This window comes from Pleurodeles waltl, chromosome 5 (assembly GCF_031143425.1).
Source record: "Pleurodeles waltl isolate 20211129_DDA chromosome 5, aPleWal1.hap1.20221129, whole genome shotgun sequence".
NCBI lineage: Eukaryota > Metazoa > Chordata > Amphibia > Caudata > Salamandridae > Pleurodeles > Pleurodeles waltl.
The window spans coordinates 1,175,014,769-1,175,041,169 of NC_090444.1; the positions used below are offsets into that span (position 1 = coordinate 1,175,014,769).

At 47.1% G+C, this 26,401-nt stretch overlaps 1 protein-coding gene across 3 annotated transcripts in view; it reads left to right on the forward strand.

Moving 5' to 3' along the window:
• HSF2 (heat shock transcription factor 2) overlaps window positions 1-26,401 on the forward strand; it is a 248,010-nt gene that overhangs the window by 122,212 nt on the left and 99,397 nt on the right. For all 3 annotated transcript variants that reach the window (XM_069235401.1, XM_069235403.1, XM_069235402.1), the window contains exon 5: window positions 21,783-21,858. In XM_069235401.1, the coding sequence (XP_069091502.1) occupies window positions 21,783-21,858 (76 nt within the window). The remainder of the gene's footprint in view (window positions 1-21,782; window positions 21,859-26,401) is intronic.

Below are 26,401 nucleotides of genomic sequence, written 5' to 3' on the forward strand. Positions count from 1 at the left end.
ATATAATATATATATATATGTTTGATGTCATGTGTAGCTGCAGATACACATGCTGTGCACATCCCGCCATCTAGTGTTGGGCTCGGAGTGTTACAAGTTGTTTTTCTTCGAAGAATTCTTTTCGAGTCACGAGATCGAGGGACTCCTCCCCTTTCGACTCCATTGCGCATGGGCGTCAACTCCATCGTAGATTGTTTTCTTTCCGCCATCGGGTTCGGACGTGTTCTTCTTCGCTCCGTGTTTCGGTTCGGAAAGGTAGTTAAAGCTCGAAAAATTTGACGGTATTGTCTGCGTTCGGTATCGGGTTAATTAGAACAGATCGACACCGAATTTTGAACAGCTCCGGTGGCCCCTCGGGGTTTTCGATTCCCCGGCGGGGCCTGGTCGGCCCGACCTTGTGCGTCTTCAAGGCTAATGGAACGGACCCCATTCCGCTTCTGCCCCGAATGCCACAACAAGTATCCTTACACAGATCAGCATCTGGTCTGTAATTTGTGTTTGTCTCCCGAACACAAAGAGGATACCTGTGAGGCCTGTTGAGCGTTTCGGTCGAGGAAAACGCTAAGAGACCGGAGAGCAAGAAGACTTCAAATGGCGTCGGCGCCGGCAGGACAACAACATTTGGAGGAAGAAGAAACCTTCTCCATCGCGGATTCGGACTCTGACTCGGACGAAACCGAACCGACGCCGAAAACCGTGAGTAAAACACCTCTGTCCAAAACTCACGGAAAGTACATAAAAGCCCAGGGGACGCCACCGCCAGAAGGCCATGGCCTAACCCGAAAATCAGGTGACCGGCCATCGGCACCGAAAAAGGGCACTCACGTGTCGAAGTCATCCGACTCAGGTCGAGATACCGGCACAGAACAGGCTCGACACCGAGACACCGGGTCAGGGCAATCTCGACATCGAGAGAGCGGCACCGAAATGAGTCGGCACCGAGATATCGGAACACTGAAAGGCAAAACAGTGTCTTCGGAGCTGAAAAAGACGGCCGAAAAGGTTTCGATACCGAAACGTCCATCCTCGGAGCCGAAACCAAGTTCCTACACCGAGGAACAGGGCCTATCCTCACAGATGCAAGGACACAGATTCGGACAGGAGCTAGAGGCAGGGGAGCCAGATTACACTCAAAGAAGGCTCCACATTCAAAAGGACACAGGAAAAATCAGTACTGTTCCTCCAATCCGAATTAAAAGGAAACTTGCCTTCCAAGAGAAAGACAAGCAACCACCAGCAAAGGTGGCAAAACAAATAACTCCGCCACCATCACCATAGCACTCACCACAACCATCACCGGTAGCCACTCCACCAATGATGCAGTCTCCAACTCATACAGGAATGAGTCACTATGATCCTGATGCATGGGATCTTTATGATGCGCCAGTATCAGATAACAGTCCAGACTGTTATCCAGCGAGACCATCACCACCTGAGGACAGTACTGCCTATACACAGGTGGTGTCAAGAGCAGCCGCGTTTCACAACGTCACCCTGCACGCAGAGCCAATTGAAGATGACTTTTTATTTAATACTCTGTCGGCCACACATAGCCAGTACCAGAGTCTCCCTATGTTACCGGGAATACTGAAACACTCAAAGCAAATGTTTCAAGAGCCTGTGAAAGGCAGGGCCATCACTCCAAGGGTTGAGAAAAAGTACAAACCTCCACCAACAGACGCTGTGTACATCATGCAGCAATTGACACCAGACTCAGTGGTAGTAGGGGCAGGTCGCAAAAGAGTGAACTCGCACACCTCGGGAGACACACCACCACCTGACAAGGAAAATCGCAAGTTCGACGCAGCGGGGAAAAGGGTCGCGGCACAAGCAGCCAACCAATGGCGCATTGCAAATTCACAGGCCTTGCTGGCTAGATATGATATAGCTCATTGGGACGAAATGCAACATTTCATAGAACATCTAACCAAAGAGTTCCAAAAGAGGGCACAACAAGTGGTGGAGGAAGGCCAAAGTATCTCTAACAACCAGATACGGTCGGCAATGGATGCAGCAGACACAGCTGCTAGGACTGTAAATACAGCCGTCACCATACAGAGACACGCATGGCTACGCACCTCAGGATTCAAGCCGGAAATTCAACAAGCGGTGCTGAATATGCCTTTTAACGGACAGCAGTTGTTTGGGCCGGAGGTGGACACTGCTATCGAGAAACTTAAAAAGGACACAGATACGGCCAAAGCCATGGGCGCACTCTACTCCCCACAGAGCAGAGGCACATTTCAGAAAACACAGTTTAGAGGGGGGTTTCGAGGACAAAACACAGAACCCTCAACATCACAAACAAGACCCACATACCAGAGCCAGTATCAGAGGGGAAGTTTTCGGGGACAATACAGAGGGGGACAGTTCCCTAAAACTAGAGGGAAGTTCCAAAATCCCAAGACACCGCAAAATAAACAGTGACTTCAGTGTCACAAATCCCCAACACACAACACCAGTGGGGGGGAAATAACAGACATGTGGGTCTTAGCCATTGTCCAACATGGTTATTGCATAGAATTCCTACAATTCCCTCCAAATGTCCCACCGAAAACACACAACATGTTCAAACAACACATGGATCTATTACAACTGGAGGAACAAGCGTTGTTGCAAAAAGATGCAATAGAACTAGTACCAATTCACCAAAAAGGAACAGGAGTTTACTCCCTGTACTTTCTCATACCCAAAAAAGACAAAACTCTAAGACCCATCCTAGATCTCAGAACACTAAACATTTACATCAAATCAGATCATTTTCACATGGTGACACTGCAAGATGTGATCCCATTGCTCAAACAACAAGACTACATGACAACACTAGACCTCAAAGATGCGTATTTCCATATACCCATACATCCTTCCCACAGAAAATACTTGAGGTTTGTAATCCAAGGAGTACATTACCAGTTCAAAGTGTTGCCATTCGGAATAACAGCGCCAAGAGTTTTTACAAAATGCCTTGCCGTAGTGGCAGCCCATATCAGAAGACAGCAAATACATGTGTTCCTGTACCTAGACGATTGGTTAATCAAAACCGATATGCAAGAACGGTGTTCACAACACACAAAGTATGTAATAGAAACCCTTCACAAGCTAGGGTTCTCACGCAACTACAACAAATCACACCTACAGCCGTGTCAAATACAACAGTACTTAGGAGCAACAATCAACACAAAAAAAGGGATGGCCACTCCAAGTCCACAAAGGGTACAGGCATTCCAAAACGTAATACAGGCCATGCACCCAAACCAAAGATTCCAGGTAAAATTAGTAATGAAACTACTAGGCATGATGTCCTCATGCATAGCCATTGTCCCAAACGCAAGATTACACATGCGGCCCTTACAACAGTGCCTAGCATCACAATGGTCACAAGCACAGGGTCAACTTCAAAATCTAGTGTTGATAGACCGCCAAACATACACCTCGCTTCAATGGTGGAATACTATAAATTTAAACAAAGGGCGGCCTTTCCAAGACCCAGTGCCTCAATACGTAATCACAACGGATGCTTCCATGGTAGGGTGGGGAGCACACCTCAACCAACACAGCATCCAAGGACAATGGGACACTCAGCAGAGACAGCTTCACATAAATCACTTGGAACTACTAGCAGTATTTCTAGCGTTGAAAGCATTTCAACCAATAATAACCCACAAACACATTCTTGTCAAAACAGACAACATGACAACAATGTATTATCTGAACAAACAAGGAGGGACACACTCGACACAATTGTGTCTCTTAGCTCAAAAGATATGGCATTGGGTGATTCACAACCACATTCGCCTAATAGCGCAGTTCATACCAGGAATTCAAAATCAGTTAGCCGACAATCTCTCTTGGGATCACCAACAAATCCACGAATGGGAAATTCATCCCCAAATACTAAAAACTTACTTCCAAAGATGGGGAACACCGCAAATAGACCTATTTGCAACAAAATAAAACGCAAAATGCCAAAACTTCGCATCCAGGTACCCACAGACTCACTCTCAAGGCAATGCGTTATGGATGAGTTGGTCAGGGATATTCGCATACGCTTTTCCCCCTCTCCCACTCCTTCCGTATCTAGTAAACAAATTGAGTCAAAACAAACTCAAACTCATACTAATAGCACCAACTTGGGCACAACAACCTTGGCACACAACACTACTAGACCTTTCAGTAGTGCCTCATATCAAACTGCCAAACAGACCAGATCTGTTAACTCAACACAAACAACAGATCAGACACCCGAATCCAACATCGCTCAATCTAGCAATTTGGCTCCTGAAATCTTAGAATTCGGACACCTAGACCTTACACAGGAATGCATGGAGGTCATAAAGCAAGCTAGGAAACCAACCACAAGACATTGCTACGCAAATAAGTGGAAAAGATTTGTTTATTACTGCCATAATAACCAAATTCAACCATTACACGCATCTGCTAAAAACATTGTAAGCTACCTACTACACTTACAAAAGTCCAAGTTAGCTTTTTCATCCATTAAAATACATCTAACTGCAATTTCGGCTTATCTGAAAATTACGCACTCAACGTCATTATTCAGAATCCCAGTCATAAAAGCATTTATGGAGGGTCTGAAAAGGATTATTCCACCAAGAACCCCGCCAGTTCCTTCGTGGAACCTCAACATCGTATTAACACGACTCATGGGTCCACCATTTGAACCCATGCACTCATGTGAGATACAGTACTTAACATGGAAAGTAGCCTTTCTAATAGCTATCACATCTCTCAGAAGAGTAAGTGAAATACAAGCCTTTACCATACAAGAACCCTTTATACAAATACACAAACATAAGGTAGTTCTACGTACAAATCCTAAAGTCATATCACCGTTCCACTTAAATCAAACTGTAGAACTCCCAGTGTTCTTTCCAGAACCAGATTCTGTAACTGAAAGAGCATTACATACATTAGACATCAAAAGGGCACTAATGTACTACATTGATAGAACCAAACAAATTCGAAAAACAAAACAACTGTTTGTTGCTTTCCAAAAACCTCATACAGGGAATCCAATATCCAAACAAGGCATTGCCAGATGGATAGTTAAATGTATTCAAACCTGTTATATAAAAGCAAAAAGAGAACTGCCTATTACACCAAAGGCACACTCCACTAGAAAGAAAGGTGCTACCATGACCTTTCTAGGAAACATACCAATGACTGAAATCTGTAAGGCAGCCACATGGTCTACGCCTCATACATTTACCAAGCATTACTGCGTGGATGTGTTAACAACACAGCAAGCCACAGTAGGACAAGCAGTATTACAAACATTATTTCAAACAACTTCAACTCCTACAGGCTGAACCACCGCTTTTTGGGGAGATAACTGCTTATTAGTCTATGCACAGCATGTGTATCTGCAGCTACACATGCCATCGAACGGAAAATGTCACTTACCCAGTGTACATCTGAGAAAATCATTATGTTGTACACAGCAATTCAGCCCATAACATTTAAGGGAAGGGATTGCCATCAAACGAGATTAGCTTCGGACTTCCAGACTAACAGCTGGAGATTGAGTGTCCAGGTCAGTTCTGGATGATAAGTAACACGCATGCCTAAGTATTTAAAGCTGAGCCGACAAAGGGGAATATTTGTCTGCTAGTCAAAGAAATCTCCAGATGGGGCCCAGGGGAACCAATACCGACTTGGAGGGATTCATCTTAAGAGCAGAGGCTGTTGCAAAGAACTTCACAAATGAAGACTTCAGGGGGGCACTTATAGCAGGGTTCTTAATGTGTCATCTGCATATAAAGCAATAAAGTCTTTTTGGGTGTCACTCCAACTCCATCCCCCAATTCAACGTCCGTACAGACAAGCTGGGTCAGTGGCAATATTAAAAAGAACAGATGATAAACGGAATTCACCCCTAGTCACAAAGCTCTGGGTTTAATTGTTCTTTTTTTTGCCTACCACGCCTCCCCAGTTTGGACTTGGCCATATGCAAATCATGGGAACAGTCCAGCCCGAACTGCCAAGCCAGGTCCCCCCTGGATCAGAAACAAGCATCCTGGGACCGGTTTCTGGGTTTCATCCCATCCTCAGCCAGGCTAGCTAGAATCCAGTGGTGCAGTGAGCACGTGACTTATGTCTGGGTATACCCTTCCCTCTTAGGGCACCAAAAGCAAAAAGTACAGATGATGGACGGAATGCTGAACAATGTAAACATTCACCCCCAGTCATAAAGATCTGGGTTTAATCCATCGTTTTTTTTGCCCACCACAGTGCCCCAGTTTGGACCCAGCCATATGTAAATCAGTCTTATCCCTGTCCCTTATGGGAACAGTCCAGCCAGAAATCCGAAGTCAGGTCCTCCCTGGACCTGAACCAGGCATCCTGGGACCGGTTTTGGGGTTTCACCCCTCATCAGCCAGGCTAGCTTGAATCCAGTTATGCAGACACAGGACCCACATCTGGGTATAGCCTTCCCACTTAAGGCAACAAAAGCAAAAAGAACAGATGATGGACTGAAGGCTGAACAATGCAAACAATCAGTGGCTGAATTGCCGCTCAAAGAGGAGTGGGGATAGGGGACAGCCCTGCCTAGTCCCTAGTCCTATGGGAAAAGCTTGGAAACAAGCTGTGGTGTTGGAGTAAAGAGTGCAGATCATGCTACAAAATAGAGGTCCAAAGCCAGCCTGAGTCAGCACTAGCTGAAGGTGGCTCAAGGCCACCGTGTCGAAGGCCTTTTAAAAATCAATAAGAAGTAGGGCTATATCATCAGGCAATTGATGATGGTGAGCCAGGGCCACACGGAGTCGTGCTGCGGCTCGGCATAAAGCCACTCTGATCCAGGTGTATTAGTGTAGCAAGACTGTGTTTGAGCCGGTTAGATAAGAAAGTGGTTAAAATTTGTACCCCTCCATTGAGAGGTGATGTTGGGCGATAGTCGATACAGGATGTGGGGGGAGGTTGTGTCTTGGGGATTACCACTATTGTGGTTGTGTCCAGTTCCGGAGAAAAGGCGCCATGGTGACACCCTTCCCTGTACAGGGACAAAAGGTAGGGTATTAATATTTTACAGAATGTAGTATAATAGTCTGTAGGGAAGATGTCTGGACCAGGAGTCTTGCCTGTCGCCAATCCAGACAATGCCTCCCCAACCTCCTTAGCTGTAAGTGGTTGATCAAGCATGTCAATTTCAGTAGGAGACCAGCTAGGGAGAGGGATAGTGTCAAGAAAACGAACAAGAGCACCCACATCCCCTCACACGGGAGCTGTGTACAATTTCCTGTGGTAATGGGTGAATGTTTGTGCGATCTCGGGAAGAGTATGTCTCGGGCAACCACTATCATCAGTAATTTCGGGTATGATTCTATTCACCTTCTGGTGGGAGGACGACCAATATAATAACTTCTGTTTTTGAATCCTTACTCCTACACCCCCAGCAGTTGGTGCTCACCATAGGCATTTGGCATCATCAATGGAGTGCTGACAGATTTCTTTGCGGAGAAGACCCAGTTGGCGAGAGTGGGCTTCCCGGGGATTAGACGCTAGGCGATGTTTCAAGCAAAAAGCATGCCCTTCTAATTGGGTAACCTAAGAGGAGCGGGTTCGCTCCTGAGCCCTAATACGCCCCCTGACAAAGCCTTATATAGTCACCTTACTGGCTGCCCACAAGGTGACAACTTTCGCGACTGACCCTTCATTACTGCAGGAATAAGCTTGAGGTTCCATGCTCAGGGATTGAGCTAGGGTCTTGTCCAGGAGATACCAGGCATTAAGGCACCAGATGGGGTGTTGGCCAGATTTGGGAGGGTCCATGATATAGAAATAGAGGAGAATGGTCTGAGATCCCACAAGATAATATTTGGATTTGGAAAAGCGCTCAACAGTCGAGGGTGGGTAAGAAGACTAGGTCTATTCAAGAGTGAGTGTGGTAGGCCCCAGAGGTGTGTGTAAATTGGCATAGTCAAGGGTGCCATGTCCTCCAGCCCTCACAGAGACCAAGAGTTGCAGTCCAGTCAGGCAGATGGCATGTCCCAGTTTGTCTGGAGTTGGTGGGGGACCCCGTTGTATCACACTCTGGATCCGGCACAGCATTAAAGTTGCCTCCTACTATGGTAAGACCCTGTGGGAGGTTCAGGAGGAGTTTGGAGAGGTCCCCGAGGCAAGTGTTAAGGGATCAGGTGGTTCATAAACGCATCCCAAAGTGACCATCTGTCCCTCCAGTGTTCCTGTCAAGGGGATGAAGCGGTCTTACAGTTCACATGTTTTGTGGGAAACAGTGAGGGGGAAGAAGCGCCTCAACAGGATAGCAACTTCTCTGGATCTGCTAGAATATCCTGCGTGAAATTCCCTGTCATATCCCCTACGTGGCAACAAGGGACAACGATCTTCCATAACATGTGCTTCTTGAAAAAATAGTACCTCAGGTGAATGGCGGTGGGCAAAGGTGTGAGGACTGTGGATCTTTTTATACAGTCCAGGACACCATTTAAATTCTAAGGCAATATTCGAAAAACCATCGGTATGGAGGATGGGTGTCATTTCACACTGTGGATAATGGAAGAAAGGGGCCTGTCAAGGTCCAATAATTGGATGAAAAATTTGTCAGTAAGGCACCACGAGAGGCTGTGACTCGAAAATCGCTGTCATAGCTATTGTGGAGGTGCGTGTCAAAACCTAAAAAGGAAAAGAAAAAGTAAACATGCATGCAGTGCATAATAAAGCACTGAAAAACTAACAATTTACAAAGGAACTCCCACCCCACCCCACACTTCTACCCTAGAAGCACCTTCACCCTGAAAAAAGGTTAATTTAAAGGAAACCTGCACAACAATGTAGAAACATCAAGGAAAAGAGCTGCTTCGTAATAGAGGATAAAATATTAAGATGTTAGCTGCCATTCTTTGTGGTGCAGGTGCCAAGGAGGACATATGAACAGCATGGCAGGTAAGTGAAAAACCCCATGGCTAAAGAACAGACAGGACAACTCGTAGGGTTCAAAATCATGCAGCTGTCAGGAATCCAATTCCAATCAAATTGTAGGACTGCAAGAAAGATCGCTATTCATATGGGGAGCAGCTGGTGTGAAAGACAGTGAGTCTGGAGGTTTGTCTAGGTCCCGTCCCCCCCACTCTCCTTCAGAAGCAGGATTCGAAGCATACTGGGATGGTGATATCAGCCGCGTCCAGGGTGACCAATAAGGCAATTCAGATCAAACGGTCCTCCGTCTCCTCCGTGAGCGAGTGCATTTCCTGCATGGTTTAGTCAACGTCATCAGTCCTTGTGGATCAGTAGAGTCTGATCAGTGTGACAAGTAGGCAGCCGGACCGCACAGTGGATGGTTTTCAGTCAGCCATTGCCACACAGACTCCAGGTTAGCGAACCAGATAAATAAAAAATAAAAAAAATTCAGGGAATTCTGGGACATACTTGCTTTTCACATCTTATACCAGTTGAGCAAGTCCCTGCCCCCACTTCAGTCTCATTTGTTGAATAATTGTGGGTAGTACTATGGGCAAATATATTTCTGATGATGTTCACAGAGATGTGTGATTTGCTCCTGAAATGTGTGTAATTGTTAGGAGTTCACAAGCCAGTCAGACTTCTCTAACCTCCTTTGTTGAGTAATTAAGCATGAACAGCAGTTTAGAGTGCCAAATCTACAGCAGAAGATTTTAATTTGGGAGGGAGAAAAAATGAACAATAATAGTTTACCTTTAGGAAGAGCCAGAAAGTATGGGTGCAGTGAAAAAGAGTGGATGAGGTTGAAAAGGGCATCTGATAGAGACATCTAGTTGCAGATTCCTTACCATTGATTTTTCTCGAGCAGTACCCCTGCACGCTGTTGGGTGGCGTCAATCGGCTCCGCGATTTGTCTTTGGCGCCGGATATGACGTTGCAGGTCCTATATAGGCGCCACTACCCCATAGTAACTTTTTGACTTTTTATTTTATTTTTTACTTTTGTCAAAGCTTTAAGTGCTATCCAATCAAGGTACAACGATGCTGTCTTTACTTAAGACCGTGTTTAAGCCCTGTGGATCCTGCCATCGGGCTATGTCCGTAACAGATCTGCACCTTGTGCTTTTGGTGTCTGATGCACAACCACAACCCAAAGTTGTGTTTCGAATGCTGGGCCATGAGTCCGAGGCTTTGAGGAAGTGGTCCCTAAAGCTATTGACGGCCCGGCACTCAACTCCGCGTAAGTCCTAATTTTGGTCAAGAGGAAGGTCTCGAGATCAGTCAGAAACCCCTCCTCCCTTTCACCCCCTCCCCCCCAGCATCCCACTCCGTCTTCTGGATGATCAGGTAAGTTGAGGCATAAGAAGTTGTTGAAGAAGAACAAGGGAGCGTCGTCGCTCTAGGCCCCCGTCTGCAGTGCCTGCGTCTGGGCCAACTCCATGCTTCCCTGAGTTGTCGGGAGCCGGAGCGACTCCTGCCCAACTCAGAATGTTTTATGACACCATGTGCCTCATTTTTGAGCAGTCCATCCCCACTGGCATGCCTTTGGGCCCTGCAGAGTCAGAAAGGGACCCTTTGGGTTCCGCCCCTGCAGCTTCTGCCTCAGCTCTGAGGGTCTCCTATGGATCCATTCCCGGATCAGAATCAGCGCTGGTCATGCCACTTCAACCTTTCCCGGTGCAGGTTCCAACTTCAACGCTCCTGGTGCCGCCCGCAACCACATTGCGGACCCTGACCCAGAGCTGGAGGGGCTTTGTACGACACCAATCCTGGCACCAGTAGGGGCGTTGCCCCCATTTCGGATCCTCAGCCTTATTACTATGAGCTTGGTTTTGGTGAGGAAGGGTCACTTGCCCCTTTGGGATACCAGCTCCAAGAGCTCATAGACTGGTGTACGGACCTTGATGAACCTAGTGGCCTGGATACCTCTCCAGATACTGGCACACTCTTCTCGCCCCGCCCCCCGCCCCCCTTCCGTGGCTACGGAGGAGGGAGCTTCTTATTCAATGGTGGTGCGGAGAGCGGCCGAGGTCCTGGACTTTGACATGCCTTTGGTGGCAGTCGGGACTAATCTCCTGACAGAGGTACTTCAGCAAGGGGCTTCCTCCTCAGAACCCCTTCTCCCCTTTAATGAAGCACTTACAGATGTCCACATGTCCTACTGGGTACCTGGCCCAAACCAAATAAAGGGGCTCCCGTGAACAAGACAATTGCCTTGCGCCAGCTGACCCAGGTTTCCTGACACAACACCCCACCCCTGGGAGCTTGGTCATTCAAGCCTCTACCTCTCAGGTTGCATTCCCTTCCGAAGCTCCGGATAGGGAATCCAAGAGGCTGGACACACTTGGAAAGAAGTTGTTTTCTTCCGCCAGCCTGGCATTGTGGTCTGTGAAAACCCCATGCCTTTTTGGCCGTCAACACACGGTGGGATACGGCTGTGCAAGTGCTGCCACAAGTCCCGTAGGAGGCCCGGGTTTACTTTCCCAAGCAGTTGCTGATGGGAGAGATGCAGTGAAGTTCAGAATCCGATGTTGACTGGGTACGACTGACTCACTGGGCAGAGCTGTTCCTTCGACAGTGGCCATAAACGCCACATCTGGTTGAGGACGTCTGGCTTTTCGGGGGATGTCCAAACTAAACTTATGGACATGCCCTTCGATGGCACTGGTCTCTTCGAAGAGAAAGCAGACTCGGCGCTCAAGCGTTTCAAAGATTCTTGTGCTACGGCCAGGTCCTTGGGCCTTGCAGCAGCCCCTTGTTCCTTCACTCTGCTTTTTGCCCCCTTGTGGCTATTAAAGGGGCACAGAGCCACGTCTGTTTCCCTCCAGCCACACTGCCACACATAATGCCCAATAGGCCGGGGACCTGGGATCCACCATGGCCAGTCCACACACCCCCTCTGCAGTTGCCTCCATACCTTCCTAGTCTGACGATTTTCAATCAGGAACCAGTCAGAGGAAGAATTCGCCATCACCTGCTCCGCTGGCCTTCCATCACGTCAGACAGGTGGTTTTTGCAGATAGTCCGAAGGGCCCTTCAAGACTTCACCTCCATCCATACCACCATCCTACGATCGGATGACTGAGGTTCACTTGGCACTTTTCTGAGAGGAAGTTGGAGCTCTCTTGGTCAGAGGAGCCCTAGTCGTGGTTGCTAATCCTGCTTCCTTCTGCTACCCAAAAAGGACAAGGGCCTCCGCTTATCCTAGAACTTTGGCCCCTCAATCTTTCTCAAGAAGTTCAAAATGCTAATTCTGTCAAAGGTTCTATCTGCTCTGGACCCAGGGGACTGGATGGTAGTGTTAGACTTGTAGGACGCTTACTTTCATGTTCCCGTCATGCCTGCCCAAAGATGTTACTTGTGGTTCATGGCAGGCCATGAGCACTTTCAGTTCACCGTGCTCTCTTTTGGCCTTACCAGTGCCCCTGGGGTGTTCACCCTGGTGATGCCGGTCGTCGCAGCTCATCTGCGCAGATCAGGGGTTTCAGTTTTCCGATATCTCGATGACTGACTGGTTGTTGAAGGCAGGCTCGTCCTAGGCTGTCGTCTCCCACCTCGACACTGCGGTGGGCCTCCTGCTGGGGTTCTCTATAAACGTGCAGAAGTCACACCGGACTCCCTCTCAGACGTTCCCTTTCATCAGAGCTGTTCTGGACACAGTGCCTTTTCAGGCTGATCATTCCGAACGATGAGTCCAGGATATATTCTGGCTATGATACCGATGTTTCAGCCTCTATCCTGTATTTTGGTGAGAATGACTGAGCTTCATGGCCTCCTGCATCCCTCTGGTAACACATGCCAGATGTCATATACGGGCTCTGCAGTGGGACCAGGAGTTCCAGTGGGCACAACATCAGCGGAACCTCTCCATCATGGTCCAGATCATGGAGGAAACTGCACGAGATCTGCAGTGGTGGCTAACGAACTACGATTGGGTCGAAGGCAGATCTCTCTCTCTTCCCAACCAGTTCTGACAGTAGTGACAGATGCGTCACTCCTGGGATGGGGTGGCCACCTGGAAGAGGCAGAGATCAGAGGCATCTGGTGTCTGGCAGAGTACGGACTCCATGTCAACCTGTTGGAGTTCTGGGCGAACAGACTAGCATGTCTTCTCTCTCTCAAATGGAAGGTAGTGCAGATGTTCACAGGCAACACCACTGCCCTGTGGTACTGCAACAGTTTGGGGTGGGGTCGTGAACCCTTTGTCAAGAGGCTCTGCGCCTCGGGACATGGTTGGAACAACAGGGCATTTCCTTGGTGGTTCAACATCTGACGGGCTCTCTGAATGTCAGAGTGGACAAACTCAGCTGACAATGCTTAGCCGATCACAAATGGCGTCTGCATCAGGAGGTGGCGCAAGGTCTCTCTCAGCAATGGGAAGAGCCTTGGTTAGATCTGTTGCCTCCGTAGAAGACATGCAATGTCAACGTTATTGCATGTTGGAGATTCCAAGGCAGCAATCTCTGCAACGCTTTTCATCTCAAGTGGAACTCGGGCCTCCTCTACCCCTTTCTGCCCATACCACTGCTGCCCAGAGTTCTCAAGAAGATCAAGAATGACTGGGCCCAAGTAATCGTTGTGGTTCCAGACTGGGCACAAAGAGTTTGGTATCCCAAGCTATTGAGCATGGCCATCGATCCTCCGGTCAGACTGCCTCTTCGGGAGGATCTTCTTTCGCAACAGCAGGGGAGAGTTCTCCACCCGAACCTGTCCAGTCTCTGCCTTCTTGCGTGGAGATTGAGCGGTGGCACTTAAGAGCTTTTTTTACCTTCCGTCCGAAGTCTGTAATGTAAATTTGGCAGCCAGGTGTCCCTCCACCAAAACGGTTTACACCTGTTGGTGGAAGAAATTTGTGGCATGGTGCACAAACAAGTCTATTGACCCCCTTTCTGCCCCACTCTCTGAGGTTCTGTTGTTTATACTTTCATGGCCCAGCAGTGCTCTGCTATGGGCACTCTCAAAGGTTATGTGTCTACTATCTCTGATGTTTTTACGGTTGCCTGAACAACCTTCTTTGTTTAACTCCTCTATTGCAAATAGGTTCCTTAAAGGCATTACTCAAATGTTTTCTCGATTTCCATTCATTATGCCACAATGGGATTTGAATTTGGTTTTGACACTTTTTATGTGCGCTCCTTTCAAGCCTCTCCACAATTGTCCTCTCAGGCTTCTCACCTTGAGAACAGCCTGCCTTCTGGCCATTATGTCTGACCGCAGGGTGAGTGAGCAGCAGGCATTTCCATCTAAGCCATTCTACTTCGCCATCTACCCTGACAAAGTGGTGCTTCGCACTAGGGCCTCCTTTCTGCCGAAAGTGGTTACGCCCTTCCATGTAGGCCAATCCATCACCTTGCCTGCTTTTTTCTGCACCACTGCATCCTTCTAAGGAAGAGGAGAGACTCCACCGCCTGGACCCAAAAAGAGCCTTTGTGTTCTACCTTTATTGTACCAAAGAGTTCAGGGTGGATGATCAACTGTTAATTGGTTATGTGGGTGTGTAGAGAGGTCGGGCAGTGCAGAAGAAAACCATCTCCAGATGGGTCGTACTCTGCATGAAAAAGTGCTACGCATTGGCTAAGAAGCAACCCCCTGAGGGTTTGCATGCTCATTCTAGCAGAGCTAAAGCTGCAACCACTGCATTAGCACGCGGAGTTCCAGTCCTTGACATCTGTCAGACAGCAACATGGGCATCTCTGCACACATTTACCAAATGCTACTATTTGGACATTCAGATCCGTAGGGACAGGCATTTTGCCCGTTTGGTTCTGCAGGACTTTCTAGTGTGATATTAGTTTGCCGACCCACCTCTGGGGATGGTGTTCCTTGGGTGCCTAGTCTAAGGTAAGGAATCTGCAACTAGATGTCTCTATCAGATAGACAAGTACCTTAGGTAACACCTTATCTGGTAGAGACAGTATCTAGTTGCAGATTCCTTAATAACCCACCCATCCTTCTCGCTCTCTGAACTGATTTCTAGGGAGAGGGACTCCCCATTCAGGGCCCTAGTTTTGATGCAACATTGGTCAGTGTTTGTCATGGCTTTTTGCTTCTGACGTGGAACGTCGTGAAAAGAAACTGACGTCAGCATGCCGGGGCGGCGCCTGTATAGGACCTGCAATGTCATATCTGGTGGAGATGATGCCAATAACGGACGCGGAGCACGTCAATGCCACCTAATGACACTCAGGGCTACGGCTCAGGAAAAATCTCTGGATCCAGACTGACGCCTGGGGAAATTCTAAGGTAAGGAATCTGTAACTAGATAATGTCTTTACCAGATAAGATATAACCGAAGGCAAGTAACTTGCCCCATTAGGACGTCATGACGAATTATCTGCTAATTTTGAATGCTACTCATAATTACCTTGTGTACACTTATGATACCCTCAAAAATGAGGAATGGCAGAGCAGTCAAGCTCAGATCTTCCATAGAGGGTCCCCCTGGTCCTAGGATCTCTGCCATGTAAGGCCCAAGCTCCTGAGGCTGAGTTCCCTCTGGCGGTGTTAGGTCTTCTCCTTAAGGAGAGAGATCCTGCTTTGTGATCAGTTTGGAAGCTGGTCTCCCAGTCTTCCTGCCTTTTCTCTTGGTAGGTTGGGCCATTATCCCAGGCTCCAACTCTATTTTTTCACCCTGTGCTTTGCTCTGTGCTCAGGTTTTGACGCACACCCACTCAGGTATACCCAGCAAAGCTGCATGGGCCTTTCTTTCTACCTCTGCCCAAGCTGAGGACTCCAGATCCTTCCCTAGCAGACATTGGACAGGTATAGCAGGAGATACCACCACCTTCTTTTGGCCAGTAACCCCTCCCCATTTTAAGGACACCATTGCCATTGGATGGACCTTAGCTCGGGTCGTCAGTGTTAAAGATAGTATATGTCTCTCCGGGAAGATACTGGTCGGAGAACACCAGTTGCTCAGACACCATGGTGACACTGCCACCAGTGTCTCTCAGTGCTTCAACTTATATCCCATTTATATCAGGCTGTTGTTTGTACTTCTCAAGACTACTGGGCCAGAGGGCCAGGGCAGCCACATCTACCCCACCCTCTGTGACTAAAGTTGCCTTGGTAGGTTCGCTGACATGGTCTGGGCCAAATTGGAATCCCATCTGGAAACTTACCACTGCATTTACTGCAGGTGCAATAAAGGCATTCTTTTTGCTAGGACAGTTAAGATCTCTAGTTTGGTGTCCATTGGGTGTTACAGTTATGGCACCAAGCCTTACTGAGTTCCCAATTTTTCCCTTTGTACCCACCCTTGGCTGGTAAGAGTCTTGGGGCCTACTCTTCTGTGCATGTTTTTGGGGGCCCTTAGAAGATTCTGTCTTTGTCCTTATTTTGGTTACACTCTTTCCCTCATGGTTTTTTTTGGGCCTCTCTCCTGTGGTCCCCCCCCATCAACTAGTGGAAGTCTGGCCACCCTTTTTTTGTCCCAGTGGTCTGCCTTCTTCTCCAACTCTTGAGGAGAAAGTGGACCGAGGTCTACCAGGTACTGGTACAACTTTTCTTGAGCACAATTACTCAACAGATGATCATTCATCATTAGACTGTAAAACCCTTCATAATTATGCACATTATTACCTTTTAAGCAGCCACCTAGAGTTTTCACTGAGAAGTCCACAAAATCAACCAAGGACTGACTCTGGGTTTTCCGAGTCTCCCTGAATTTGTTTCTGTACTCCTCAGGAGTCAACCCAAATCCCTCAATCAAAGTAGGCTTTATGAGGTCATAGGAGGCTGCATTTGCTTCATTCAGTGTGAGGAGTCTATCTCTACACTTTCCTGAGAACAGTTCCCAAAGAAAAGTTCCCCAGTACTCTTAGGTTTTCTGGAAACACAGGCCCTCTCATAGGTTGTGAACCACTTGGTGATGTCATCACCCTCCTCATGTTTGGGGACAGTCCCTTTGGTGATTTTAGGGTTACAGTGTTCTACTCTGTCCCTAGTTATGATATTGCTGCTGCCATTCATGGATGCTAAACCCATTTCTGCTCCTTTTCCTTTCTGTAGCAAAGATCCTGTGTTCCAGGTCCAGTCTCTTTGCTAACTTCTCTAAGAGGTCATCTTCCTCAGAGATTCTTTCTCTGGGTCTTGAGGTACCTGAGCCATCCTCACTTGAGGGAGGTGTCCTAGACTGTTGGGGAGCAGGTTCCTTTATTTCAAGTTGAGGAGGGTCCGTACCTTCCTCCTCACTTGAGTTGTCTTGATCCTGAGTTGCAGTATCGGTGGCTTCATCCGAAGGATGGTCCTGTCCATACTCTGCCAGTAGCTCATTGAGCCTTGCACTTGTAGGGTTTGAGCCTGGTTTTATTCTGTACATTTGACAGAGGGCCCTTAACTGTTTGTGGGAAAGCTGCAGGTAAGGGGTGGCATTGAGCTCCACCACCCTGTCCTCTGAGGTACTCATTATTTTACTAAACTGGGGACCTTTTTGAGCTAGAGAAAAAAATCACGTTTTGGCAGTCCTAACTGAAGTTTTTAAAAAGTTTTTACTGTTAAGCTACAGGGTCCTAACCAAGGCCCTAACAGTAACAGGAATTTGGAAACTTACACAATTAAAAAACGCAATTTATCTAAAGACAATTTTTGGATTTACTTGTGTAGTCACTTATTGACCGAGTGGTATCAGCAAATGCAAAGTCTCAGACGCCACCATTGTCCCACCAGTGTAGAAAGCTGCCTCTCTATATAGTGCACTAAAATGAAGTACACTATGCAGAGAGTCTAGTGGATCCCCAAAGGCTTGCAGAGGCAGAAATAAATAGGTCTAGTGCTCTATTTGTGGTGGTGTAGGCAAGCAGTTATGCTCATCAAAGAGTCATGTTAAGCATTTGTGGTACTCACAGAGGCAATAAGTGAGACACACACTATAGGAATAAATCCAATACCAATTTAGAAAAGTAACAGTTGCTTTTATATATGCTTTGAACCAAGGAACTTCATTACAAGGTAAGCAGTTTTTTAAATTAGAAATTCTTTTCAGTTTAAAAAATCGACAGTGCATTTTTCAGAGTCTTCAGTGTTAGGGGGAGGAAAACAAGAATGCAGTTTTGCAGGTAAGCACACAACTTACAAATCCAGTCTTCAGGATTTTAGGTCAACACCAGGTAAGGTTCAGATCAGCACCAAGAGTGCACCCCCAGCAGCACAGGGGCAGCCGGGTGCAGACGCCGAATTGGGAGTCGGGTGCCCAGTGTTCTCCAATGGAGACTGGGGTGAATACAGCTGAGCTGCTCACAGGTAAGTACAACAGTGTCTGAGGTTGGTCTCCTGGGGTTCAGGTAAGCACCGAGAGGGCCACAAGGCAGCACCAAACGTACACCCTCAGTGGCACGGGCAGCTGGGTGCAGAGTTGCCAACACTGTCGGGGGCCCAATGCTAACCAATGGAGAAAGGTAGTAACTGATGAAGCAATGCCCACAGGTGAGTAAAGCCAGGCCAGCAGTCGATTTCCTGGAGTTGATGTAAGGACAAGGAGGGCCACAAGGTAGCACCAAACGTACACCCTCAGCGGCACAGGACAGACCGGGTGGAGAGTGGCAACACAGCATCAGGTGCCCAATGTTATCCAGTGGAGGAGATCAGTTTCAGAAACAGGCTGCAGGCTCTTGCCACGAGGCCGGCGAGAACAACCCACAGCTTCCCAAGTAAGTAGAGATGCCAAGGGTTCTAGGGACACCGACGGTCCAGCTCTCCAAAGCCCAGGAGCTCTGGGTGCAGGGGTGTCTTTTGCCATTGGAAGCAGCTTACCGGGCAGGTTGCGGTTAGTTGGAGTACTCCGATTGAGGCTGCAGGCGTCGCTGTGGAGACTAGCAGGGGTCAGCCCACGGTGGACTCTTGTTCAGAAAAGCTGAGTGACCTTCACAGGACTAGTGGGCCACTTAGACTCGGGCCATGGGTGTCTGGTGCAGAGGTGTTTCCAGAGGCGGTTTTGCGGTTCCTCAGGCAGACGACAACTTCCTTGGAGTTGGTTTCTTCAGACAAGTCCGCTGTCCACAGGAGTTCTTGGTCTTTATCGAAGGCAGGTAGCCCTCTCAAGGCTTTGGAGGTTGCAGGGCTGCAGGACAAGTTGTCTTTTGGGTGCAGGTTCTTCGAGGGCTGCAGACAGGCCGATAGGGCTGGGACAAGTCAGTTGGTGTCTTCAGTCTTCTTTGTTGGTGCTACTTCTGTGGTGTCCGGCTCTTCTTAGGTCGACAGGAATCTTGAGTTGTAGGGTTCAGGAGTGCCACCTAAATACGGAATTTATGGGTGTAACAGGGAGTGCCAGTTGGTCTCCAGTGGGCTACTCACCTTTAGGTCGACTACACCTTTTGTTATGACCACAAGATGGAGGAACTTACAAAGTAGTGCCCACTTCAGCTCGTCCACCTTCGGGGTGGGACTAATTTTCAGGCCAGTTCTGCCACCAAAAGTGGGTTTAGGAACTGGGGGTTTGCCTTCTCTACCATTTGAAAAGGCCTGGGTCGCATTTCAGAGGCAGCAAAGTCTTTGAAGCTCTCCGCCTTAGAATGCCCATCCTACCTGGGAGAGAAGGTCACACCTCTGCCTGGGGCAGGCCTTTGTTCTGAGCCCCCAAGAGCATTGCCTCTGATCTCAGGGGGCCAGAACTCTGTCTAAGATGGCTGTACTGGTTTGGACCAGTCAGGGCCCACGCTAGGAGTTGGTAGGTTTTCAGGGTACACCTCTAAGGTGCCCTCTGAGTGCATGTATTAATGAATCCATTACTGGATTCAGTGAGAGTTTATTAATATGAGATGGTTGATATCAAACATCCCTATTTTCAGTGAAGCCATCATGTAGCTGTGGGAACTTGTAATGACCAGTGTCCAACACATGTACTTAAAATAGCTTCCCTGTTCACTTACTATATCTGAGAGTTGACAAAGACATATCAGTGGCCTATCTGCTCATGCAGGCATATCCTCACATGTACTATAATGCACCTTGCCTTTAGGACTGTAAGGCCTGTTTGAGGGGTGACTTACATATATTGTTTTCAGTGTAAAGGGGACAAGAACACACAGGCTGTGTTCCATGTTGTGTTTTTATTTTAGCTCTGCACCAAGACCCGGAGTCTGCTTCATGTTGGCACAATTTGTGCTACAGCTCTTAGGGGCATTCCTTTAGTCCCCAATGCCCTAGGTACCAGGGTTACCATTCACCAGGGACTTACAGTGACAGCCAAAGGTTTGCCAATTGGGGAAAACGACTGTGCAGTTTTGGGGAAAGAGATCAGGCACTGTAGACCTGTTTAGCAAGGACCTAGTGCATTTTCAGTCGAAATTGCACCAGAAACCAAGCAGAACGTGTGATGGGGTGTGACCATGTCAAAAGAGGCACTTTTCTTCAGGTGGCATGGGCTACTGCAAGCGGGCAGTGCCACATGTGAAGTTGATCATCAGTTTTGTACAGTATTATCCAATGTAGATTCCTTTCAGAATTCTCAGAATATCTTTCATCAGCTGCTTTAATTCAGTGATACAGCAATCCTGTCTAGTTTTAGGAACGTTACCTCTCTAACACTCTTTTCATTCTGTTTGGGGTGGTGCATTGCAGAGCCCTTAATTAGCGGCCATTGCTATCAATCAGGTAGCGGCCAAACTTGATTTCAGTATTGTAGAGCTTGGAGATGTTTTTCTGCGTTTACGTATTTTGCTGTAACAAATTCAGTAAACATGTTAGGAATTTCTTATACAATACCAGAACATTGTCTTTCGATTAGCAAGATGTGAGGATCCATAAAATGGTCCTATTTAAGACCACTGTCCTTTGAGTGGCGTTATAATGGGTTCAAACCTGAGCAGTCCGTCTGGCATATATGCATAATATTCAGTTATGCTCACAGAGTTGTATACTGGGGTTTCTTGGAAGATGAAAGTTACTGGAGGAATTTTCCAACTTGCGGGGGTCCCAGAGATGACTTTTTGTATCGATAAAGAACATGCTCTCTTTTCCCCAGGTTTAGGATGCCCAGCAATTTCATATGTAGAGTCTACCTGGATCACTAGGAATACTGTCTGTGCATTGCTTCCTCTTCATTTCATGGACTGAATGATTTAAAATATCCAATAAGACAACAGTTGACGTGATTAAGGAGACCTCTCTGGTCAATAGATGTTATGATTATCAAATTCGCCAAAACCGATCCATCAGATGCATCCTACATAACCTATCGCAGCTGGCCTGTAAAAGGTTCGATTGAAATGTAATCGTTGTTTTGTATCACAAAATCTAGATGATCTGTAGGTCCAGAAGATCATCCACTAGGCAATATTTAGACTCCACAGAAATATGTAGACCGTACCACTTGCACGTCACATGTTTTTTCAAGACAGACGTGCACACATCATTCTGCTTCTGACTTATGCCTCCAAGAACAGCCCTGCTAGCTGAGTGGATTGAGAGTGTGATTCTGTATTCATTTATTGAGGGGTGAAGAAGTTACTAACTTGAATTTCTAGTCCTCTAAGATTGGTTGTGCATGCAGGTTACTCAACTTTCCCTTTTGTCTGTAGCAGTTTTGAAGTCTGCTTGTCTTTTGACTTTTTTTTTTACCATAGCTTAGGGGAAATGCCAGCATAAAGGGTCACTGATGTCCATGAGTGGATGGTTGAGGACATTAAAATCTGTACCTTTTTATATGACAGGTGGGATAAGATAATTATGTATTGCTGCTAGTAAATAACTTGTTATTTCACTTCTTTGTCTTTTTTGAAAGGACAGATTAGCTGCCCTACATTTTTTCTGCCTGCACATGGAAAACAGAAAGCACATCTTGTGTAATTTACTTTTCTTGAATTCTTTGGAGCACACTTTAATGGGTGTACTATACTTTGTATCTCACAGGGAAAATGAATCACTGTGGAGGGAAGTGGGGGAATTGAAAGCGAAACATTCACAGCAGCAACAGGTTATACGAAAGGTAAGCACTGTTTTCTACTACTTACATGTTGTAAAAGATGTGCTTTATGTTGGAATTGTTCTCAATCTGTAGCCAGGTAAATCTACCAGAAGTAGATTACAAGTGGGTCTGATGATGTGGATTCATTTTTTAAATTTATTTCTATCCATTTTCTCTTGATACAACTGGCCAACGTGCAGTTACAGCAGCAATACAACCATACCCTCTGGTACAAAAAGAAATGGCATTGGCATTTAAAAACCTAAAGGCTTATCATAGTATTTCAGCATCATTTGTAACAAAGTCCAGACTCCTTATGTACTGACAATGGCAAACATAACAAAGCTTGATATCATGAATTTGTACTCTTCCCAGTCAAGCCTTCCTTCATCTGCTTGTTGGTATTCTAATCTAGATCCCTGCCATTGTCTCTAGTCCTACCTCGCACCTAGGACAGTATATCAGCAGCATCGCAGACACAGAGCTATGCCATGCATCACTACTCTGGATTCTGTTCCATATTACACATAGATGTACAGTAAAGTACCCTGATATCTTTAGTCTGTCTTTGGAAGGGCATGAAAGAGGTATATACATTGCCATAATCACAAAAACAATCTGCAAAACAGAATGGGAGGAACCTCTCATCTATGTCAGCTGCCACCTGGCCAGCAACAGAGACAGATCTGAAAGCTTCCTGGCAGATGGAGGGATTTCAATAACACCGTCTAGTAAGAACTGTAGGAGGAAATTAATTTGAGCTCTGTGATCATGGATAACACTTTCATTATAAGGAGCAAGAAATCTTTGAGGTTCAGGCAGTGCAATGCCAGGTCAAATAAGTCTCTGGGTCTTTTACACACCTTTCCTGGTACAGAAATCTGTTGTTGTCACACCCATCTGCTCATGTTTGTAGCATTTATAGGTCTGCACATACTGGACGTTCCTTTGGGAATTCCATCCCTTATTCCCAGAGCATATGCGCAGTCTAAAATATGCAAATATTTTGAGGTGCATGTTTGCCCCATTGTCTTTAAATTGTACTCATGTTCCAAATTACCAGCTCTTGTACTGATGCCCTACGTCATCTATTCCCAATCTAGTGAGGAGGTTCTTGGCCCTTTCTTCATGTTATTTGGGTATTTCACTCATAAACCCAGGTTGCAGTTTTCCAGTTTGTCACCAAATGGGCTAGATGGGCTGCAAGATGGTATCAGATTCTTGCAGGTGAGTTTCTGCTACGTTATAATAATTTCCTGTGTCTAGAATTATTAGACCCTCTCTCTCTCTCTCTCTCATATGTATGTGTGCCCACTTCCCATACAATGCAAGGTTGTCTACCCACCCTGCCCAGTAGAATAAGTTACTACTTTAGGGGGGAGAAATAGGCTGTAATCAGCAGGATCTGGTAATTTAAGAATAAGTAGGGGCACCTGGGAACACAGCCCTTTTTATTAAAGTATTTCTTCCTACCTTTGATAGGCATCTCAATCTATTTGGACGGATAGCGTGGCTAAAGTAGGCATATAATATTACCTATTTTTTCCTTATGTATCTTCATTCCCAGATATTGGACAGAACCACAGCACAAGTCCAGTGGATGTTCCAAGTCCCCTGACCGAGGGGACATGTAGAGAGAAAGATTAGAGACAATCCCCATTTTATGTTTAGCCAATACGAGCTAATGATATTGAATGTGTTTATGAAGCACTTGAATGCCCTAAGGTGTCTTAGCGCTGGCCTCCTTGAGTAAAACAGAGCCATATGCATTGATGGTGGCTATAAAGAATATGATTTTCTGTAAAAACCCATGTCTTAAATTTGTTTTCTAAACTGCAAGAGGGCGGAGGATGCTTTGATATGCAGGAGAAGTGTGATTTAATTGTGAAACTGGTGGCTTTAGCAGGTTCAGGCTCCCCTCAAGTGGAGAGGTACAGGCACGAGGAAGGCATCAAAAGGACTTGTAATTTTCACAGGTGATCGGTAACGAGTCATATTTATCCATAATTTAATGGTGACCTCTGAAAGACTTCTGCCTCCCCTAATTATAGGTCTAGCCATAGATTTAGTACAGCTTGAGCAAAGGGGGTCAGCTCTGCTTGTGCCAATAGAAGACTTTCCTCAGATGGAGTGAGCCAGTATCATGAAGCACTTTGTAAACTGAACACAGCGCTTTCAAAGCCACTCTCTTTCCCACCCAAAGCCAATAAAGCTGCTTAATTGTTTGAGGAACTGATGAGTATTTTCATCTGCAGAAAGGCAGCAGCATTTTGCAGTGCCTGTAGTTTCCTCAAATGCCTTTTGTAATGCCCAAATAAATGACCTTACAGTAATCAATCTTAGCAAGCACTAAGGTTGTATTTACAGTTGTTTGTAAGTCGAAAGAGATAAACTACAGTATGTTTTTCAGTGTTCTTAAGAGATTGAAGCATGAGGAAGTAGTATGATATATCTGCTCTGAAACTAAAACATGAGCTTACTATTGAAAATTACCTTCGATTCCTGACCTTAGAGACAGGAGAAGGTAGGGGGCCTAAGACCTGAGGCCACCAGTTAGAATTCCAGAAAGTTGTCTTTTCCGAGCAGTATAACCTCTGTTTTTTCTGTGTTTAATTATAGACAGCTGTTACCCATGCAACTCACATCTTCACTCATACAAGATTCAAAACTAATTGCAACCTCTGCTGGATCTCCCGAGTTTGAAACAACAATCTGTGTATCATCTGCTTAAGAAATAGTGGAGAAACCAAACGATCTGATCAGTTTGGCCAGAGGTGCCACATAAATATTAAAGAGGGTTGGACTAGAGGAAGATCTCTGAAGTACCACATAGGGCAGCATAAAAGGTGTGGATTTGAAGTCTCCAAACCCCACTGTCTGTTCTCAGTCAGCAAGAAAAGAGGTCAGCAGAGCATGTGCTGATCTACCAAATCCTATACTTTCCAAGCGCTTGGAGAGTTGTATGGGAAACAGTATCAAAATCGGTGGAAAGATCTAATAAGATAAATGCTGCCTTTCCTCCCTCGTCCATGATCATTCTCATTTCTTCCACTGCTGCAACCAGCGCTGACTCTGTACTGTGGTTTTTCCCAAAACCGTACTGTGCAGCATCTAGGATTTCATTTGCATCCAGAAATTCTGAAAGTCCAATGTTAAGATGTTTTTCCAGAATCTTTGCTGGAAACGGAACCCGGTATATGGGTCTGTAGCTTTTTACCTCCTTAATATCCTGTGAAGAATTTTTCAGTAAAGGAAGAATAGATGCGTAGGTCCCAGTCTCGCTCGAGAGGAAGGTCTCAAGAACGGTCACGGAGTCATCACCACTCGTCTTCTTTGAAGTCCTCAGGTCAAGGTAAGAAGAAGAAGTCAAAGTCCCATCGCTCTCCGTCTTCACCCTGTCGCTCGGCCCACGCAACGCGGGACGAGCGTCCACGCACTAGGCCTCCGTCCTCGGAGCCTACGTCTGGGTCGACTCCGCGCTTCCCTGAGTTTCCTGGAGCCAGAGCGACCCCCGTCCAACTTAGAGCATTACGAGGCCATGCACCTCATCTTTGGCCATGCCGACCCCGATACGGCGCCTTCGGGCCCAAGGGGTTTGGCTGAGTGGTCTTCGGGTTCCGTGCCAGCAGCTTCGGCCTCGGCCACCGAGGTCGCCTCCGGATCCGTGCGCGGATCCGCACCAACGCCGGTCGCACCATCGAGACCTTCCCCGGCGCCGGGTCAATTATTGGCACTCCCGACATCGGTAGTGCCCACTATCGACGTCGACCCAATCCTCATACCGGATGACTCTGAGTCGGAGCGGTGTCAGCCGCCGCCGCCATCGGCTTCGGTGGGCCCTATTCGCCCGAGGTCGGATTCAGACCCATTTTCCTATGGGTACGAATACGGAGAGGGATTAGAGGGGTCCCTGGACCCTTATGAATACCAGGAAGACCCTACTATGGACTGGGCACAGGACTTGGGCAAAGCCAGTGGTCTGGATACTTCTCCTGATGCTGGCATGCTGTCTCCTCCTACCGTGGCTACGGCGGAGGGAGCTACCTATGGTATGGTGGTTAGTAGGGCGGCTGAGGTCCTTGGCCTTGAGCTAACTACTGTTGAAGTCAGGTCTAATCTCCTGACGGAGGTGCTTCAGCCTGGGGCTTCTACGTCCGAACCCCTTCTCCCATTTAATGAGGCCCTCACTGATGTCCTTTTGGGTACATGGTACAAACCCAACACAGGGGCTCCTGTGAACAGGACTATAGCTCGCCGCCATCGGCCCGTGCCGAATGACCCAAAGTTCCTGACCCAACATCCTACGACTGAGAGTCTTGTAATCCAGGCTTCCTCTTCTTCTGACGCGTTCCCTTCCGCACCCCCGGATAGGGAATCCAAAAGGCTGGAACAATTTGGTAAGAAGTTGTTTTCTTCCTCCAGCCTCGCACTGCGATCGGTGAACACCGCATGTCTTTTGGGCCGTTATATCCCCTCACTGTGGGATACGGTTTTGCAAGTCCTGCCGCAGATATCGGAGGAGGCCCATGCTATCATCTCCGAAGCAGTGAAAGATGGAAGAGAC